The 21,889-nt window shown below is 38.8% G+C and overlaps 1 protein-coding gene across 3 annotated transcripts in view; it reads left to right on the plus strand.

Moving 5' to 3' along the window:
* Positions 1–21,889, plus strand: part of LOC150077123 (synaptosomal-associated protein 25-like) — a 246,895-nt gene that overhangs the window by 106,951 nt on the left and 118,055 nt on the right. For all 3 annotated transcript variants that reach the window (XM_090386876.1, XM_090386877.1, XM_090386875.1), the window contains exon 2: positions 8,742–8,881. In XM_090386876.1, coding sequence (XP_090243002.1) covers positions 8,774–8,881 — 108 coding nt within the window. In that variant the 5' untranslated portion in view covers positions 8,742–8,773. The remainder of the gene's footprint in view (positions 1–8,741; positions 8,882–21,889) is intronic.

Consider the following 21,889-nt stretch of genomic DNA (forward strand, 5'->3'; position numbering starts at 1 on the left):
CTGTGGAGTACGAAGCCATCGCTGGGTTTTTATCGATTCTACAAACCGTGGCTCGTGCAGCAGCTGTGTAGGCCTCGTCCGACTGCATTGCGCCGATCTGATGCAGCCAACACTAGTGCTGCAGTGGAGATAAGTGATACCCGAGGAAAAGAAATCGGGCGTGTTAAAGACGAGCATCAGGAGTTGTCCAATAACGTGGCTTCTGATGTGTGGGTTGCCATGGTGATAAGTGAGGATGTCATTTATAGGAGTGTGAACGGATAACTCTTTTTAAAACATAAATAACAGATATACAGAACACACGACAGCAGGAAGGTGTTCTGCTTCCAGCAAATGGTTAAGAAGTTAAATGCCAAAAATTGTTCGTGGAAGGAAGTTGAGGTTTTGTGCTGGAGACTCCATTTGTATGCAGCCCAGACATACTCGGATGTATTGTGTTCCCTCTCGTCTCGTGTTGGCAGGCATTAATATAAAATTTATTTCCAGTTCCTGCCTTTATCCCGATGTACAAAGTATCGTACATTCATTTGTCATCCGTTTAAATACCATCCTTTAAATTTTTATGACTCTTCTTAATAATCTCTTCTGATTTGCCCTGTAGGAATCCTAGCATACTAGGATTCCTACCTAGAAACAATATCTTTAAATATCTTAGAAATAAATGTTTCTAAGATATTTAAAGATAATTTTAATTCATCTTAGACTAATTTATTTTCCCTCAACGTTCATTAACGTTAACAGTAATGTAAACGATGCAAATTTGTCTTCTTAATTTCATTCCCTTTTATTTTATTTTATTCATTTTTTAATGTTCAAAGACGCTCCATTAAAATTCGCAACTCTGGAATCTTTCAGCTAGCAAAGTACCTAAATATCATTGCCTTTCTCCAGAGCGGCGTGGAAAAGATTTGATGTTCCGAATCCATTTTAGACAGGAATAAGATTTATAATCCTTTTCTAAACTTGGGGAAAGGACTGTAGTAATGCCTTGTCGCTTTATTTGACTACGTTCAATAAACATATGTAAGACACAAAGTCTTACAAGTTAAATTTAAATATAATTTAAGAAAGAATGCTAGATAGTGATATTGTAAACCACAAAGGAAAACACTTAAAGTCACAAATATTGTTTAAGATAATGGGTCTCGCGCTAATGGAATTAATTTAAGAGAAGGTTAAATTTAATGTACAAGCAAATATACCTTGAAGAAAAACATTAGAAACAGATATACGATCAGTGCCCACACCGGAAATAGCAAGCGAAGATAGCAAGACGGAACAGTGGGGGGTCAACTGATAGTATGGCAAGGGACGGTTTGGTCCAGAGATGACAATAGGGGTACCAGCGGAGGCGCTCTTGTTTACTGCAAACAGAGCAGGTGTGGTCATTTTATAATAAGGCGAGACGAATCAAGAAAATGGACGCAGATGATTTCCGGATGGGTACCGAGCTCCAGAAAATTCTGGTCATTTCCAGAATATTCGAGAATTCTCTAGAAACGGAAGTTATCTCTACACCGGAAGGGGACGATGATGGTCAGATAGAAATGATTGGTCGAGGAAAGGAGGGGCGTTACTAGGTTTTGGGAAATAAAAGGGGAAGAGCGCGTGCAAAAGGGTGTGAAAATGTGTGATAAGATGTTTTAGATATGTGATGAAGTTTTTCGGAGATGATTTTTCGAGATGTGATAAAGTTTTTTGGAGATAATAAAGTTTTTCGGAAGATGATAAAGTTTTCTTCGAGAGTGATTTTTTGGAAAGATAGGCCCAGGAAACAGTCCCCGGAAGCGATCCACCAGTAGAACCAGTTATGGTGAGTTCACTAAATTCTGATAGTTTTAATGAAGTATAGATGAGTTACAGAAAGGGGAACTTTCTCGAGACGAATCACAGAAGTCCGAAAGCGTCCACCGAGAGATATATTTGAAAGGAGGACAGCGAGAAGAACACCGTACCGTCCTGTGGAAATAAAGCGATGGGAAGCGGCCCCTACTGAATGATCCGGCACAGCAAAGAAGGATACGAGACCAGTATGATCGGCAAAGAGAAAAGTATCCCTGGCAGAGTTTAGCATTCCAGATGAACGTTCCCAAACCAATGGAGGACCCGATGCAGAGCAGAAAGTCACAGGCCACACGTTGTATTAGCGGTAAGATCCAAATCCCCAGAAGTAAGTGGTTAAACAACGAAGTTACCTCTATGTAATTGCAAAGGACTGCAGGGAAGATAGATAAATATTAAGGGAGATTTAGGGAAGCATACAGTTAAGAGTTAAGTTAAGGTATAGATAAGTAAGGAAATATCATAGAAATAGTTAATGAAGGATGGTTTACAGTTATGATTTATTTACTGATTAATCAATGGAGTAAAAGTAATAATTTTGGACGGGTTAGCCTATAGAGCAGGTACAGATGTATGTTACTTACATAATGTCACTGATGTAGAGAAATTAGCCGCTAAATGCTGGAGTTTACTTGAGGGAATGAAGAAATAAATAATCCCATGTATATTTCATTTACATGTAACTTTAAAGTGCTGGGGAGAGAATAGAATAGAATAGTTTGTAAAGTGGACATTTAATTCCAGAAGAAGAATTGTATCAACCATGAAGAAGAATGTAGGATTGTGCTAGATAGGTATGAAAAAGAAAGATATAAATAGATAAATAATAAATGTCAATTGTAATTAAGAAAGAGTTAAATTAAACTGATTGTACGAGATGTTAGTGGGCCTATAGTAAGAAGAAGATGATGGATGGGGGAGCCTAATGACCAGGAACGTGATCCATGCTTTGTACCTATATATGAAGTGAATAATGTGTAATGATTTGTCTTATCTTTTATTTGTAAGTATGTATAATAAACTAATTGTATTTTACTTAATGCAAATAGTGTATGGTCATTTCTGAACACACAGCAAAGTCCAAAGGAGGAGTGCACTAATATAGGAACTCCCACAGAACCGGAATTCTTCTGTGAGATAACAAGTCAGATGCAAGTGGGGAATTTTAAGAATATAAGTAATATAAATATATATAAGATTGAAACGCCACCCCCACAATTGGCGACCCAGCCAGGGATAAATAGAGATAGATTTTTTCAATCAGTCAACCCCCCCCCCCACACATACTTTGGCCTAAGTTGTCCTTGTGTCTCTAAGCATCCATATCGACACCCAACCAACCAAATTAGCGAAAATATGTTTTGAAAGCATCCAAATTGGTCTGTTTTACCACGGACTTTGTGAATATGTTTTAGAAGACTTGGGGGGAGGGGGACTTGTACCTTTTTTTTTCATTTCTCATACCACAGATCTGAAAAAATGATAAAAAAAATTGACATATAATATATTCTTAGTATGCACTTCAACTGAGTAATTTTTTAAATATCAAACTGCATTAATAGCAGATTTTCTTACTCTCATGCGTTCCTTGAATTTATCACGCTTTGGACTTCGGTGCATGGGGAGTTTAAACCAAACCAAACCGAAGAACGTGAGATAGAATTTCAACTTAAAGGCAGTTGGGTTTACCTTCTGACCATAAGAAACCGGAATTGAAAAATAGACGGCGAGACCTTAATCAATCGAATCAAGTAATATAAAACCATTAAACCACGTCTTCGCAGGAATTTTAAATCCTTGACATTACCTGATTTAAACAGGTCGGAGATCTGCGTTACATCCACAGTGAATAGCTTCCATACGGTTACGCAGAACTTGATTTTCTCCAATAACCTTAAAACAGAAATGTCGGTGTTGTTCTTGGGTTTAAGAGCATCAGCTACTAAGGATATATTTCCTGGTGTATACAGTCTGTAAATTGCGTGTGTTTCCGGTCGATTTTCTGTTTGCTGGACGAAAAACCAGAGTTTCCGGGAGAAAAAACCATGCTACCCTCGCCAGAGACCGACGATGCGATTCAAACTGAGGTCTTTCCCATCCGGTTTGGGGAGGACGGCGATCCTACCAACTGTGCTACCCCACGAGAGCTTAAAACAGAAAGGGGAGCGTTTAGATATTAGGAGGAAAGATTCAACAGTCATTGGAAAATTTAACCTTACCCATCTTCTTATTCTTAACCATTTTTTCTTATTTCTGACCAATGCTTTCTTATTTCTAACCAGTTTTTATCTACTTTCAAGAAATAAGAGAAATTACTTTGCGTTTTGGTTTCTGTCTATGAGTGTAGAAGAAAAAGGAAATGAAAGAAATGCAGTACTAGAAAACACCAAAATCGTGTATCGATTGGCCCTTTCAGTTCATTCAGATTGCAGACATCACCAAGAAGAAGTTAGAACAGAAAGTGTAGTAACACCACCCTATAGTGAATGCAGGAAACAGTAATCGACATTGCAAGACTATTAAGGATGTTACGAAAGTACGTCGAAGGCAGCTCGACTTCCGTAACACGCCAACGATAGCAGATAGGGAGGAAGATATGATAGACAGAGAAAGAGAGGAATCGAAGATTCTTTCCTCATCGGAAATGACAGTTCTATACTTACTATCGCTGGTTCTGCAACCAGAAATAGTAATATCAGCGATATTTGCTGGTTGTAGAACATCCAGATGACGCTTGCGTGGTTTAAGACTATCTGATGGAAGAGTCAAATATGTTTGTGTCCACTGGACTAGGCGCGTATATAATACTACAAATATGTAAGTTACATATGGCGAGTATAGCTAAAAAGCCTCTAATCGTTTACTCACAGAAACCTTGTTCTTTTTGACTCTTCTAGTTTAATGGGAAAGGTTTCTTCATCTCACCAAAATCACACCAATTGCAGACTCTTAGGAAATAAACAAAATCCGAACAGAAACTTCTCCCTTTGGTCGTGGTTTTACTCTCCCTTGATAATAATGAAATCTTTGTGGATTCTGGCATCCACTCCAATATAACCCATTGTTCCAGCCGCCGCCAGTATTGATGGTAGACCCTCCCCTTCCTTTTCACCCCTTTGAGAGCATGCTATCCGATCGATGTGGGTAAAAGTCGGCCAAGGAGGTTCATTAAAAGATAGCTGTAAAATGCGAAGAAAGTCCTCCACTTCCAGCTGAGTGAACACTTCTGCCAGCGAGGGGAGGTCTGCTGACATTTCGAGAGGTCACGACTGCCGTAAAACTTAGCAGAAGTCGATTGATCTCCCGTCTGAGCACTTCATAACAAGGAAGATTTATGTTTTTGTTTTCGCGTTTACCTTTCTGAAGGGCTGGGTTTTAATCACACGCCGATATCCCTGTTGCGATGTGACCTTTACAGTGCACTGGCGATTATGGCTAGTTACCACAGTGCCATCTGTCGGTGCAAAATGAAAACGCGATCTTAGGTGTATTAGGAAAATCATAAGTGTTTTTGGGTGTTTTATATCTTTCACGCCTTAAGATATCATTTCCTTGATGTCAGCCGTGCACAGTTTTATTAGCGTCAAGGAACAACGCACTGACAGCGAGAAGCTGGCCCCTAACAAATTCAGTGTCTGTGGTATCGTACCAACATGTACTTAGCGCCGATCACGTAAGATTAGCTCGTAATGGGGAATGCTTGCCAACCATCAGTCACTGGCTGGCTCGTGTTGACCGATGTAAGCTCCCTTTCTGAAAGGCTGACTAACTTGATCCCTTTTGGGAAACCGGAAATAAAACTAAAAGCGAAGGAAATTACCACTTTAGGATTTCGGCCTCAGACATAGGGACCATTAGTTTGTTTGCAATTAGAAGATATTGAATTCCATTGAAGTTATAGTTTTAGTTCAGCATATAAATATATTAATAATTATTTTTAAATACAAATGATATACATCATACTTAGAAATATTCTTACCCAACTGCTTTTGCTGCATTGGTTACCGTTTCTTCTTTAAGAACTAACTGAATCAAGCCACCATATAACACTTGTGCCATTTTGAGTATGTGAGAAAATGATCAACACCTTTGTAGGAACCTGGACCTTTCAGAAGGTTTTAAGTGTACACACACAAATCGACGTTGATATCAACAGAATGTACATACCAAATTTTGCATATTTACAGATACTAAACTCCGTCGTTATGATGGACGTAAAGATCATGCACAAATGCAGTTGTACAGATATCATGCTGACATCACAACAGAACTGCGCCGGTCCTAGTAATTGTGCTTCTCTCAGCACATGAATGTGACATTATCTGTTCCATGAGCGAGTGCTCTATTGTTCTGTCCAGATTTATTGCATCTAGTGATGGAGAGCCACTGTACAAGACAGTGAGAACAATATGCAAATTGTTCACCGTATTCTGCAACACATGTCCTAAATAGCAATAAGTCATTCCCCTTCACAGAAGAATCGAACAAAACTGGAACGATTACCAACTTTTGAGTTTAACAACGTGTACTTTGATGACCCATTTTAACCGATTGCTGGGAGTTAGAATGGGGTTTTTGTTTGGTCATTCTTTATCAAAGATATATGGATTACTATCATGCTTAAATTCCTACTACTACTATGTATCCTCCCTTACTTTACTACCTGTATTTTTGTCTCTGTATTTGTCATTGTTTATATACTGCCCTATCAAAATATTGGACGAGAGTTCGTGTCGAATTTTATTTTTTATTTATTGATATCAGGTTGTTTAGAATTTATGCATTGGTAATTAAGGATATGAGGCATCGGGTTTTTGTGTCCTTAAATTGAGTTAGAGTACTGGGTCTGTAAACAGTCGAAGCGACTTATATTTTATGAAAGGTTCCACCAGCCGGATGAAAAGCTGATTTTTGGACATTAGCATTAGCATTAGTAGAGGCACATGATGCAAGAAAGCAAGCTTAAGCAGCACCAGCCAAAAGAAAAAAAAATTTCCACTTCACCCCCTCCGTTCGTTCGAAATACCTGTCCAGCTGAGCCTTAAACTTATTTAGGCTATCAACTTCCACAACAAGGGATGGAGGTCTGTTCCACCAACCAACCACCCGCTGGCTAAAGGCAAATTTCCGCACATTTATCCTACATCTGTCTTTCCTCAATTTCAATTTATGCCCTCTCAGGTGATTATTCTGAGCAAGAGGCAGAATCCCATCAGCATTGAGCATGCTCAAACCATTCAAGGCTTTATACACCTCAATCAGATCACCTCGCAGGTGCCTAGTCTCCAGACACTGTAATTTGCAAAACTTAAGCCTTTCTTCGTAAGAGCACCCCTTTGTTCCATTCACTAATCTTGTTGCCCTTCTCTGTACTCGTTCCAGCAGCTCTACATCCTTCTTGAAATGAGGCCTCCAGACCTGTATACAGTACTCTAGGTGTGGCCTGACCATTGCCTTATACAAGGGAATAATCACCTCCTTATCCCTGCTAGAAAAATTCCTATATATCATTGACAATACACCATGAGCTACTCTTGCAGCCCGTCTGCACTGCTCAGAGAACTTCATATCTGCCTGCACAACCACCCCCAGGTCCCTTTCATTCTCTACCACTGTCAGTATAGTACTACAGAGTTGATATGTTGCTCTGGGGTTGCTGTTTCCCATATGTAGTACTGTACTTTACATTTGTCAATGTTAAACTTCATTTGCCACCTCTCAGTCCATCTGCTCAACCTTTCCAGATCCTGTTGCAGCACCATAGCGTCAGTAGTGTCCTTAACAACTCTGCCAACTTTTGTATCGTCTGCAAACTTGGACATTAAACTTGATATACCGTCATCAATATTATTTATAAATACAGAAAACAATAATGGATTCAACACTGAACCCTGAGGGACTCTACTGATAACATTAGTCCACGATGAGCAGTGTCCATTGATTACCACTCTCTGTCTTCTCCCCCTCAACCACCCCTTTATCCATAGCAGCAATTTGCCTCCAATGCCACACTGCTCCAATTTGTGCAGCAGTCTTCCATGTGCAACAGTATCAAAAGCCTTTCTAAGATCCAAGTATATAATATCAAAGTTATTTCCTGCATCCAGTTCTTTTGTGACTGCATCATAGTATCCAATCAAATTGGTCAGGCAAGACTTCCCTTTAACAAAACCATGCTGTGTCCGAGCTATTAACTGGAATCTTGTCCAGATGATCCTGCAGTGCTTCCTTAACCAGTGCCTCCATTAATTTTCCTGGAACTCACAGGTCTATAATTACTTGTGTCAGCCTTTGATCCTCCTTTGTGAATTGGGGTCACATTTGCACATCTCCAGTCTATGGGTACCTCCCCTGAGTCCAAGGAAGCTCTCATAATTATGGCTAAGGGTTTGCTTACTTCCCTTGCTGCCTCCTTTAATATAACTGGATAGATCCCATCCACTCCAGGTGCCTTTCTTGTGTTTATCTTCAACAATTTCTCCTGCACTTTACTCTCAGTTATTACAAGATTCTGTAGCTTACTGCCAGAGTTGAATACACCTCTGGCATTCCCCTCGCTGAATAACTCCTCATGTGTGAATTTCGATGCAAAATATTCATTTAGTTTGTTAGCTACCTGAGCAGGATCATCAACAGTTGAACCATCGATATCAAGTGGACCAATCTGATTCATCCCCTTCCTTCTAGAGTTTACATAAGTAAAGAACTCTTTGCTGTTTTTATTTGCATTTAATATCGGTCAGGTGGAGGAAGTGCTTAGTTTCCGATAAAAAAAGGTTCAGAAACTTTGAAAGGTGTCTTCCTAAGTGTCGGGAATACTTTATCAGATTAACTCTTTTACTATTTTAGTGATGTTTATGATTGCATTTTTAATGAAACAATGACTTTTCTCGTTACAGATCTCTTGAGATCCAAGACCTAACTAGACAACATGCCAGCAGCAGAAGAACCCGCCGCTCCACAAGCGAATGGAGAGTCGATGACTGGGAAGACGGAACTGGAACAACTCCAGTTCCAAGCCAACCAGCAGACCGATGAGGTAAGTTGTGTTTATTTAGTAGCTGAGTAGATTTCGATCTCTTTTCTTTTCATGGTTAGAAGTCCTAATGATTTTACTCTACAGTAGATGTGTCAGTTATGGAACTAGTTGGTAATACTTACCCCCGAATTAAAATCGTTGCTTCAAAGAGCATGTATAGTCAACAGAAAGTGCATCGATCAATTTGGATTCAGTCCAAAAACCTTCTGAAGTCACTTTTCGCTCGTTGCGTCAGCAAACAGACTTTAATTGATTTTTTTCGTCATTCATTCATTATGTATTACCACTTTTTACTTTGGCTGCACCCTCGGCCTTCTCCACAAGACAGGTGCACGCGCGCTAATCAATACACTCCTCTACGTAATGGTGTATGGTAGCTAGAAGAGTAAGTTATTAATTTATTTCTGTGCAAAAATAGCTTTTTTGTTAAAATCCCACTCCAAGTATGCAATGACCTTGGTTATTTCAACACGCTTACTTGATGTGCTCTGCAGAAGCTTATCCGCTTATGAATCTTCGCAGATTTCTTTCTGATAAATTAACCTACAAGGAGATCAACTTTTGACCTTCAGTTGACGTCAATCATAATTCCCATTGTATTCTATCCCACCTCCCACCAATGTCATAATGATAAAGTCTCAAACACAGGGTTTGTTCAGAAACCCGATTAAATATTTTACTAATGTAACAATGAGAATGATCCATTATGGAAATAGGGGTGTAGATGTTATCATCGATGGTATGTGTCTATGAAGGTTATTCAAAGAGTTCGTATTTTCCGCACTAAAGAATTAAGATATTGACTTTAACTTTTATATGCGATTAATATCGATTCCTCATAGAATTGCATGCCATCTTTCATGGATTTACAATGCGTCTAATTAGTTCAAATTGCGCATTTTGATGGCAGCCATCAAGGACTTCGTTCCTTAGGGTTTGATCACCATTGTATTTTCGTTATTATTTCTAATAAGTTTATTATAATCAGACCTTTTAGTAATATGTGGACGTAGGTGAGTAAACCAACAAAGAACAATATTTTCATTTATTTTTATGACTGAATTTGCAGAAAAATTGCGGCAATAACATAAATCTAAATTCGCTTTAAAATTCCCAAATGGAATCCGGGTGACAAATTTTCAGCAAGAAAAAAAAACAATCAACAGTGCAAATAAAAATGCCAGCAGGCGAGACATCAGCAAGAAATGCAATCAGATTTCAGATGATAATTCAATGAGCCAAAGGTGACATTTATGAGATATTCATAAACGTCACTTTCGATTTTACTATTTAATCAAAAGCCTCCAGCTCCTATTGCTTCTCTAGGAGCTTGTGGCTCTTTGTGTCATCGATTACACACGTGCCAGTGTGGCGTCATGATAGTAGTGGAAAATTGTAACGAACGAGTCCAGAATACCAATGAGGACTTAAAATTCTTTTGTTGAATGCCCAGAACTGTTTATACTTTCGTTTCTTTGCACAGTATCGGAGAATTTGAAAACTTGGTATTATGATAGATGCGATTGCTTAGGCTTATGATGTTTGTCTCAGAAGACGCTCGGTGAATACTAACACAGTCCGGGAAGTCTTGGCCTTCTTCAAAAAGAACGTAAAACTATACAGGAGTTCGCTAAATATCGGACCAAATACAGAGAAGAATATTATCAGTTCTTTTTGCTTCTGTGAATTCTGGAGTTACATTTTCGGTCTTATTTGCAGTGCATTTGTGATAAAGGGGACTTCTGGTCCCTTAAGTAAACAGAAAGGCTGTTTGAACGGAGAGAAAACGAACTATTTCAATGTGACATTTCATTTAGAAGCAGATGGAAGTGACAATACTCCAGTGTGGAAACCCAGAAAGGAACTAACGCGAGATTTGATTTGTTAGATAAACAGTTACGGCTACAAGCTACTGTCCACCGAGGCCTTGATGTGTGATTTCTTTCCTCTGATGGTGGTAACAAAAGTAAATAGTTTTCTCGCAGTTAGACAGCAGTGGTCTCTCAGGAATATGAACAAATGTAATGTAAGAGGTGATCTTTCGGATCAGGTCACCTACGATCAATAATGAATGCATCTAGAAAGGCAAATTGCATTAATTGACTCCATTGGAGGAAATACATGCCCGTCTTTCCACTTTTTTTTGAGATAATCCTGAACATCAAAGCTTGTCACAACCTTTTAGTCGTTGAAAATGTAAAAAGGGTATTTTGGTAGAGAACTGGCTCTTATCTAGAAACTGTAGTATTATTACATTTAGAGAAATTGCCTGCATACTTCGAGAATGCTAAGGGTGGGCACCTGTGTGCTATTTTTCATAAAAATGCATTAATTAGTGAATTATTAAATTTTCTAATCGATGATGGCGACCTTTTTATCTTTCATATGACAGCGCTATTATCGATAAGAGGAAAATGATAATAATAACTGCCATAAAAATTAAAAAGTAGTGGTTTTTAGATTTATCTTTTATGGACGCTGGTCAAAATTAGCCGGCACGGTGTCTGATCTTACCAGCGAGTTTTTCGCATGAATAAATTTAACTTATAGTAAATTTGCAATGTTATGAATAAAACAGTGTGCTATAAATGCCATTAAATATACGCTGCTCTACCATTAATATCCAGACACCCCTTCATGGATGGGGAAACACGTTCTATGCATACAACGCGTCACAGAACCTGCTATAAATATGCACACTGGGCTTCGAACAGACATCTGCAAAAGTGGGCATGCATGGTGAACGTTCAACAGAATTACTTCAACAGTTCAACAAAATTGATCACCTCAACAAATGCTAGACTAACATGGTGTAAGGAGCGCAAATCCTGGACTGTAGAGAAGTGGAAATTCGAGGTTCGCACTCTACCAGTCTGATGGCCGCTCCTGGGTGTGGCGAATGCTAGGGGAACAGTTCTTTCCTGATTGTATCCTCCCAACAATGAAGTTTGGTGTCATGGTATGGGGCTCCTTTCGTGGTTTGGCTTGGACCCACTAGCCGTTATCTACAAACCCACGAATGCTGTGTAACACCAGGACATCCTGGACAATTATGCACTTCCAACATTATGGTAATACTTCGGGGAGGGCCCATACCTATATCAGCAAGACAACGCGCCATGCCATACTGCTCTGGTCGTAACAGAGTGGTTTGAGGACATGGTGTGCAAAAGTTGAATTGGCCAGCCCAGAGTCCTTTGATCCCTATCGAGCATCTTTGGGATGTATTCGATCGCCGGGTACGTGCACGTCGAGATCACTCAAAGAACAAGGCCGAACTGGTGGCTGCGTTAAAGGCCGAGTGGAGAAACATATCACCTGGCATTTATAAAAAGCTGGTTGAGAGTATGCCGCGAAGACTGAAAGCCGTCATAAAAGCAAAAGGTTTCAGCACAAAATATTAACATTCAAGTTACAGGTCTTATTGTTGAAACTCTTGTAGATAAATGTACCTCAAGACACTGACCAGAGAGAGATGGAAACTAGCGAAAAAACGCATTAGAATTATTGCATTCTCGGTTAATGTATCTGTTAACTGAACAAATACCAACGAATATAATCATCTTTAGCATCTGTGTGACTTACACAAATGCTAAAGATTAGTAGTTAGATGTTATGCATAAAAGGAACTGAAAATTCCTAAAACCGTTTCCAATACTCTAGGCGGCTGTGCAGCCGTCTGTGGTGTTTTATGTATAGCCTACAGGATCGTTTTAACTTAATTTTAAAGTTTTCTACAGTACTACGTTATGCATAGTTAAAAGAATAAATATAAGTAATAATAAACACAATTCGGAACAGGAGTTCTTGAAATCCTAGTTCTTGAAATCCTTCGATGAAATTGGTATAAATTGAAAACTACGCTCTCTCTCTCTCTCTCTCTCTCTCTCTCAATACCTAAAAGCATTTCGCTGCCTTCATCGCTGATCTAGACACAAGACACTAAGATTGGATGAATACTTCTTTTAAAATAACCCAATCGTGTTCTCCAGTATTGAACTAGACTAGGGAAAAAACTCAGCACCCAAAAATAATAGCAACGCTTTATCCTTGTACTGTTTGCGAACACTGTTAACTTAGCATTTGTGCTGCACCACCCCTGGGAAACATCCTACAGCTAATCACCAGAGCATAAATAATACAGGGTTGTTATTGACTCAACTTATCTCCAGTGGTTTAAACATCAGCTACTTATGAGCCTACAGTAATCATGAGGGATACAAAGAGACGTTTGCTAATGAGACAGAGAGCTGCTATGTTGCCGATCGATGGAACAAGGACAAGACTGTGGCATTAAACCAGCACTGCAGGAAACGGTGGATGTGTTTTGGAAAGGGGGACTCTCTGCAAGGAAAATGATTGGGAGGATAACATCGTCTGGTGAACATACCACAGGAAAAAGGCTATAAAGTGGACTGTCAAGGTCAAAGTATTGTGTGGTTTGGCCTTGACCCATTTGTTGTTTGGAAATGTTGCTGAAAATTTGCCTCTTTTGAAACTCCAGACAGCGGTTTCATTCAGGCCTTTTCCAAACCATCTACGCGCATACTCACCCAACTATTTAACAGCAAATTAACGCAGTGAAGAAATAATGCATTTCATCCAGGAAACAGGTCTAAACAATGCCACGCCAATACTGTGTTTTCTGAAGATTTCTCCAATTCAGTAGTTTCGCTGTAGGGCACAACAAGATAGAAGAAAAGTTTTTTGCTTTCATCAAAGCAAAACATACGCCTGTGACCTTGACGCACTCCGGTAGCTGCGCGCGATGTTGAGCACCGGTCTACAATGACGACTACCCTGTGCAGCAAAGGTATACTGCAGAGAAGTGATCGATACCAACAGATTAAAATTCTTCACAGCTAAACTTAATGATATTTCCTCCCAATCTTTTCTCACTCACGTTCCCCTTGAAACCCGTAATAGAATCCATACAACAAAAGTCACACACACACCGTAGGGAATAAATGGAATTCTTTTTTGTAAAAAAAGAAGAAAAAAATGTTTCTTGAGATTAAATAAAAGTTCAGCCAGTCCAGAGCTGCAACACCTTAAATAGAGTTCTTATACGAAGCTCTGGAGGAACTGTATGACGTATTCCATCTCTATTACTGGTTTATGTGGCCTATTAAAGTGGGCAGTACGTGTATTTGAAGTTAAAATAAGTTTTCTGCTTTATAAATTCTTAATTTCTGTATGAAAAATCCTTCTCTTATGACTCATTTAAGAACTAACCTCCCTACAAAGCGTTTAAGACTGCTTACGTCATCAGCTTGACTGAGTGCCATGAAACTTCCCCCTTTATGCAGCACTATACATTTCAATACAGCAGCATGTTATTAATAAAAAAATAAGGGATAAATGAACTAATTAATAAGGCGTTGGGTCACTTCTAGCCCGAATGGTAATGTCAATCCATCATGGAATACTTCGGACCAGTTCCTTGTAGGACAGCAGGAATTTATACCTATTCCTCCTGCACTGAATTCGTCAATTCAACTGTAGAAAAAAAGTGTCTCGGTTGTGCCCTGATTCGGTCTTCCACTTCATTGTAAAGATGCTAGATTCAGATCTGCACTCTGATTCGACCAAGCGAATTGTTGGACTTATTTTTCTCAAACTTGGTTTGAGGAAAATGAAGTCCAACTGGCTATACAAACATGGTGCATTATTGTGCTGGACGTGAGGAGGCCCATGTCCATAGAACTGTACAAGTATGGGCACCACACATTCTGTATAGACATACACGCGACCTTCTGATTTGAAGGCTATGTAGCTTGAACTCGTCGCTCTGCTGGACGTATTTCTATGCTTCAGTGGTTTAAAAACGATGTAGACTAAGCACTAATGAAAAATGGGAAGATTCTCTGCCACGAAAACCAATTCTATGCAGATCTCTACGACTTACGGACACTCCTGTGAATATCTAGAGTTCCACCAATGTAAAGCTCTGTAAGAAGGTTGCTCCTTTCACTTTCACCAATTTCTTCAGGGATCAGTAATCCCTATCCGGTTTTACTGGTCTGCCTGACCGTTTGCTCCAACTACATGGTTCTTCCAACTTTTTCTCTACATAGGCTACAATTAATTAGCTCCTCGAGGTTCAAATATGGGGCTATTGCACGTATTCGACCATTAAGCCTCTTTGAAACGCCCCTTTCTAGCACTATTTATTTGTTTATGATATCTCTGCTGTTGCGTTAAATCTTTTACGTCTGTTCTCGTTCACTATGTTGGGATGAGTGTCCGTATACTTTTGATATGGTAGTGCGTACTCTATAGTTTAATTCCTTTTGATAGCATTGATCAATTCAGTACAGCCAGGGAAGCCACTCTTCCGCTTGTAAGATACAGAATTCCTCTTTTGTGCATCCAAGTGAAACTTCGCTTAATCCAGCGCTCAGTGTTTCTATTTTTATATTTTTGCCACCCAGCTGTTCATTCTGTGTGCTATGAAGCAGGATGACACAGTGCACGCGCACATAGTTGACTCACTTTCCATGTAAGCGTGTCCAGTCTTCATCGGATTTATCACGGGCGGTCTGTAGTCCCAATGGTGCGATATCCACGGCTGTCATTTGTCTGTAGTTAGAGCGAAGCAATGTTTAGGCTGCAGAAATGTTGGTCAAGGTCTAAAAGGTGAGAGGGTACGTGCACGGAAGAGAGCTCCTTAATGGCATGGTGATATTTCCAGTCACGAACACACACATACACATACATACACACAGCTCATAAATTTGTTATTTCTCAGACTGTGACTGTACACGGTTACCATTGGATCTATTTGACTTAATCTCATTCACCCAAATCTTAGCAGTTTCGAGAATGCTTTGCCCTATTTGTCCATTTATGGTTTAATCTGTACGTAGAAGATTACACTGGTAGTGAAAAATAACTCACTACAGCCACGTTCTCCAGAGAGGACTATTTCCAGCTTTACGCGATTCAGGATAAATTGTAAAGTTGAAGGAGAAACACACCAGTATTCAAAGGCTAAAGTAAAAAAACACAAAAATATCTTTTATTAGATTATGGCAAACAGGTAGTGAGACGTACATTGTAATATGTCTTCAAAATACACAAAGACTAGTAAAATTTCTATTTGATATTACATAGTTATGCAAATAAGTTCATGAGTCGTCAAAAATAGCGCATCAATAATCAATGGAAACAACCCCTGGCCTGCGTGCCGTACCGGGTAATTCTTGTAAGTACTGTATTGTGTAGCATCTGGGAGAGTTCTCATTTTTCGCAGGTTTCCACTGATAGGATTTGCAACACAGGACTTACTTCAGAAGACTTGCAGGATGAAATCTTCCCCCGTTTCTTTAGATGGAATTCGTGGTAATTACAGCCGTTACGATCACAGTCAGCATCTTTCACAACGTAGTCGAGTTGGACGGTCTCGGACGAAAGTTGCATGGCCTTTGCCCCCAAAAATTGGGGTTTTTTTAGCCAAAGTTAGTTAGTTAATTAGTTTTTAGGAGCATTAGCAACTAAGGCCATATTGCTCCGGGGATATGCGGTGGTCATTCCTTGACCTTTCCGCATCCTCCGTATTTGGTGGTGACGGGCTTAAACCCCGGTCTAATCAAGAAGCGTGTGCTACGCACTGCTGCTCCTTCCCACCTGGCTACGGAGGCGCCTTTTTAGCCAAGCAAACTGATCAAAGAATACACCGGAGTATAGACAAAATATAGTGATACCTCATATCCTGAGAGTTGCTTTTGGTGATTAGCAATATACCATCGCCACCGCCACACCCCAGATGAAAGTGCATCGAAAATCGGATTTAAATCTGTCCTGAATCATCATTTAAGAACACCATAGCCCAATGTACTTTTGTCCAGAAGATGGGCTGTCAGTACTGATTAAAACAGGCTCTTTTGCGTTTTCTAAAATTAAAAGAGTAGCTGAGCGTCATCCAAAAATATCCTTCTCATGAATTCCTTTATGGTCGGTCTACCTGGATACAAGACATGTTGTAGATTTACCCATCAAGTTGCCATTTTCTGCGAAATAGCCGTGACAAAAACATAATCCAAATGACGTCTTTGTGATTTTCAAAACGGTGGCTATCTTGGGATCGACAGTGTAAAAAGACCCTTTATCTCTTCGCTCTCTTATTCGTGGTTAATTTTTAGTTTCTATATTCAGTTCTTGGCTCATCTTTCTAATCTCGAGCAATTTTCTTCAGCTCATTCCCAAGTGAAACAGAAGTTCCGAAAACAAGCTGTTTTAACCTGGTAACAGATTATGAACAACTTTGTTTAAGGGATTATAGCGAGATTGCTTTTTCCCCTAATTGATGAATATTTGGTTCTATCTTTATTCGTATTTAAAATGTATTTGTGTTTGTGCCTTACTTTTTGTGCAACAGTGTATTTTGACCAAGAGTGTACATAACTAGCTCTCGCTCCCTCTGTATATCTGGCTTGGACTACTCCAAATCCCATATGCAGGACCGACTTGGGAACTCATTATATTAAAACCAGATGTTAAATTTCTCTTCGTACGAAGTCTCAGTCATTAAGTGAGGGAATTTTCTTAAAACGTGACCCGGAAAGAACCCTAATATGATCTATTTCTATTCTAATTACTGCAGTTAAAGAACTTGGCTGATGGTAAAATCTTTCAACTGGTTTAAGCTGTGATGTGTTTCATGCATTAACAATTCTTATTTAAGTAAAACTCATGCCTTATCCACCTTAATTCGCCCACTGAAATGAGAGTGGCCTTCGCCGAAATGGAGAAATTACCACATCGCTAATTCTACACGAAGCACGAGATTAAGAGGAAGTTTTTCTTCCTGTTTTAACTTCTCTGCTTGAAATTCTGTAGCTCGGAAACATTTATAAATGCTTCTCATGCATATGTAATGGGTTTCACACTCGCCCTTTCTCCATAACAGATCACCAGCCAGCTCGAGAGGTCAGACATCTGTAGTGGTTCTTAAATCAGTGGTGTGAGTTGTTCTGAATGTTTCCTTGTTCCTTGACATAAGAATATTTAGAACAGAGAAATAAATTCGTAACTTCGTTTAATAATTCCACTCCAATCTACGATGTCTTTAAATTAAATATTTCTAAATTGAGAGACTGGACTCGAGCGCTGAAAGGACTCCCTCTCTTCTCTCTCATTCGTGGTTAATTTTCCGTCTATCTATCCATCCTTATTCAACTCCTGGCTCACCGTTTTAATGTGGTATAGCGAGAAATTTTCGCCAGCTCATCCCCAAGGAGATAAATTACCAGGTAGGTTACAAAAACTACACTCGACTTATCGTGCCATAATGGACTATTTATGGAACTCTTTCTCCACCCAGTAACGTACATGAATTATGCATTAGCATCCCCGTACATGCACGTGAGGTTTATTGTGGAAGAGTACATTATATAGGCGTAAATATCAATGGATAATATCAATATATGATGAATTCATTACGAATTCATGTCGTATTAATTTTGTACACTCTTCCAAGATAACATTGCTCATTAGAAACCCTCCTTCATTCATCTCCAAAAACAAATAAAAATGCGTTATTTATTTTTCTGTTGTTTAATAAATAAATAAACAAATTTATTTATTAAATAATGGTGCATTATCGTGCTGAAATAGAAATGGATTATCTCCATACTGCTGCCACAGTTCCCAATCACCTTTCTGGGATTTTGAAGGCACACCTCTTAGGACACAAATTTCATCAATGATGATTTTATCCCTTTTATCCACTACACTTTACTTTAGAAATTGTTTCTATAAAACTTTCTTTTTAACGTCAAAAATTGGTGTCTCAGGATACACACCACAGCGGGAACAAAGTATTTTGAAGTCTTGGCCACATTCCCAGTTTGTATTGATCCACTGGCGATGATAAATTAAACATAGCAGCGAAATTGCCTCAGTACCCGTTACCAGAAATACCTTATGTCGCGAAGAAATTTGATATCCATCAAGTGCATGCCATAATACCTTTCGCTGTCACGGCGATATCATTAATAGCGTCATAGTTATGACACCATTTCTCGCGAAATCTTAATGCACTTGAGTTTTTTTTTTTTTTTAATATGAGTGCGCGGATATGTGTGTGGGACTTTGGTAAAGAATCCCAAAGGCACTTAAGCATCTCTTCATGAACTGTGAAATTCATTATATCGTTCAAAAAGGCTGAGTATGTAAAAGAAACTATTAGGTTTATTGATTATTCCTTCGTTTGGCATCAATGAGTTAACTTCGTCTTAATCCATGCTATCGTCGCGTGAGATTGACTAAGTCGCCACGTTGTGGCCGACTTAGTCAATCTCAGGCGAAGATGGCATGGATTAACACACACACACACTGTTAGGTAATACATCTAATAAAGTGGCCATTCAGTATAAATCTTATATCTCTGTATCTAGCACAGTCCTGTATGTCACCTTAATTCTTATACATAAGAATTTAATAACATTAAGTGCTCATCAGTATATTCTTAGCCATGTTTTTTAGTCAAAGGGTGCCTCGAGTGACAAAAGTTTGGGAATTACTGAGTAGTTTGGCGGCTAACACAGAAGTTATAATCACCACACATGGGAAAAGCTTGGGTTCAAATTTCGCGGTAAAAATTTTACTGGAGTTTGTTTTTTTTTTTCAGGTTTTTCATCTGAAAAACACTCTTTTTGCAGATCCTCTGTGTGATTGTATTAAATAGCAAATCAAAGGGTGCTTTAACATAGTTTTAGAATGTTCACATGAGGCCCATTTTGCGAATTATTTCTCCAGATACCTTTTCTGCTTTTCGATAAAGTAGATCTATCTTTCTATCTTATATCTGACTGTCTTGGGTTTTTACGAATTTTTGGAAAGAACCAACAAAACTTCATATGGTTCCTCCTCTATTGATCACAACAGTTTCGCGAGTACTTCAGGGGAGTTACAGCTATGATAGATTTTCTTTTTGACCATCAAACTATGAAAGACTACTTTTAATTAACACCACGTCACTGAGTTATCAAACTCTTTGTTTGAGTCCACGTCTAATTTTTAGCCGTCGGCTATGGCCAGCTAAGATTTAATGATCATAGCAACAGGAACAACAAATACTGTAAGTTGGCAAGGTTACTGTCTAACTCCCTCCACCTTGCAATGACAAGGGATTGTCTTGAAGGCAGAGAACGGTTAATCCCTCAAGACGAGGGATTATCTTGAGGGCAGAGAACTGACCAGTAACTTTAAACAATTATGTTAGGGTCTTACAGTAAATACTTCCTCTTCACTAGAATCTTGCATTAGTACACCTGACACATATAATACAGCAAGAACATTTAAACAAATAGTTCCTCTGCAAATGAAAAATGTTGAAAATATTCGTGCTACTCTCTCAAGAAGATACAGCAATCAAAATAAAAAAAAAAAAATACCGCAGGGAATCAATCTTAAAGTCAACCTATAATAGAATGAACATAGGAGTGATGCTTCTGATGGGGTGTAAGCTTGAATGCAGAATCCGTAAAATTTAAAAACTGATTAAAATAATTATCTTTAAAAGCAAGACTATTGAAATTAAAAGATAAAACAATCATAATTAACGCTTTCAGAGGTTGAATTTCTCTTCTTTAGAGACAAAAGTTCTACAAATAAACTGTCTAATCTTATCTGATGTAGAGATGTAAGTACCAATTAATTCGATCATTTTAAGAGAAGAGAGAAAGGAGGTAGCAGATGCGTTTAATATTTTGCCCATTCTAAAACTCGATGTATTAGAGATTGCTATCCTATTACCATATCACATCTAGCACATTTTATGCACAATGCCTCCAGCCGCCACTTCCAATGAGCCCACTAATACAAGACATTATAAAAATGTATTTAGCCCTTTCCATGTTTTAAATATAACATATTTTATGCGCAATTCTTCCAGCCACTTCTGATGGCTCCCACTAATACGGGACATTATAAAATGTATATTTAATTTTTTGTGTTTAAACTGTAGTTAGAATCAAGCGAAAATTCCATTAGGAATTTGTTTACAACGTATGTGGCGTGTCCACAAATATTTGGATATCTGTTTAGTAAAATTAAGAAAATAGGGTATTATAACTATGACAACTGAAAGATTTTTAATACTATTACCATTTCACAACACCCGCTATAGTAACAGGAATACAATCATTAACCATATTTGGTAGTCGCTTGAATCACGGTATCATCTCCTGAAACTATAAAAGTTTCTCACGTCACTGACAGGATTCGAATCCTGGTTTTTTCCACATGGTGGGTGATGATTATAACCACTGTACTACTTGTAAGGGCAGTTATGAACTCTTAGAGACACATAGGTTTTCGATATATACCACAGATTTTAAAATTTCAATGTGCTGCAGGATTTGAACTTCAGACCAGCGCCAGTAAGAACGCGTCTTTTTCGTAATGTTTCCATATTGGAATTGGAGATGGCAAAGTAACTAAAGTAATCTTCTTTAACTTCTCCATGCGATGTTCGCCACTGTGGAACTTACAAAAGATCCCATAACTGTGCCAAAGATCTGCTTATACCTTTATCCATTTACTGCAACGTTATACAGTTTAGAACAAGAATTGATGTTTTATATCTGTCTGGGATATCGACATTAGTTCTTTTAACTAATGCAATATTTCTCTCTCTTTCTCTCAGTCGTCGACGAATCTGGGTTCGAGTCCCGTCAACAAATGGACGAATTTCTACCTTCAGCCTCCACCTCTATCTGTCTACTTGTACATGTAAATAGCTACACTACACAGAGAAAGATCATAACCACTTGTTTACTTGCTGTCGTATAAAGTTTCTGTATTTATCTTCAACTTTTCGAACTTTGCTACTACTGGAGGAGGAGGAGGAGAGGGGACCTCGGTACGAATCGAATAAAATTCGCTGCCCCTGGTGTAACGATCAGTACCAAATGTATACGTTATACCTACCATCGATATACGATAGGCTGCACCTAATCAAGGACCTCATCTATATTCCAAACAGTTAAACAGAAAAGTCGT

This window comes from Mastigoproctus giganteus, chromosome 12 (genome assembly GCF_048544385.1).
Source record: "Mastigoproctus giganteus isolate SK-2022 chromosome 12, ASM4854438v1, whole genome shotgun sequence".
Classification (NCBI taxonomy): domain Eukaryota; kingdom Metazoa; phylum Arthropoda; class Arachnida; order Uropygi; family Thelyphonidae; genus Mastigoproctus; species Mastigoproctus giganteus.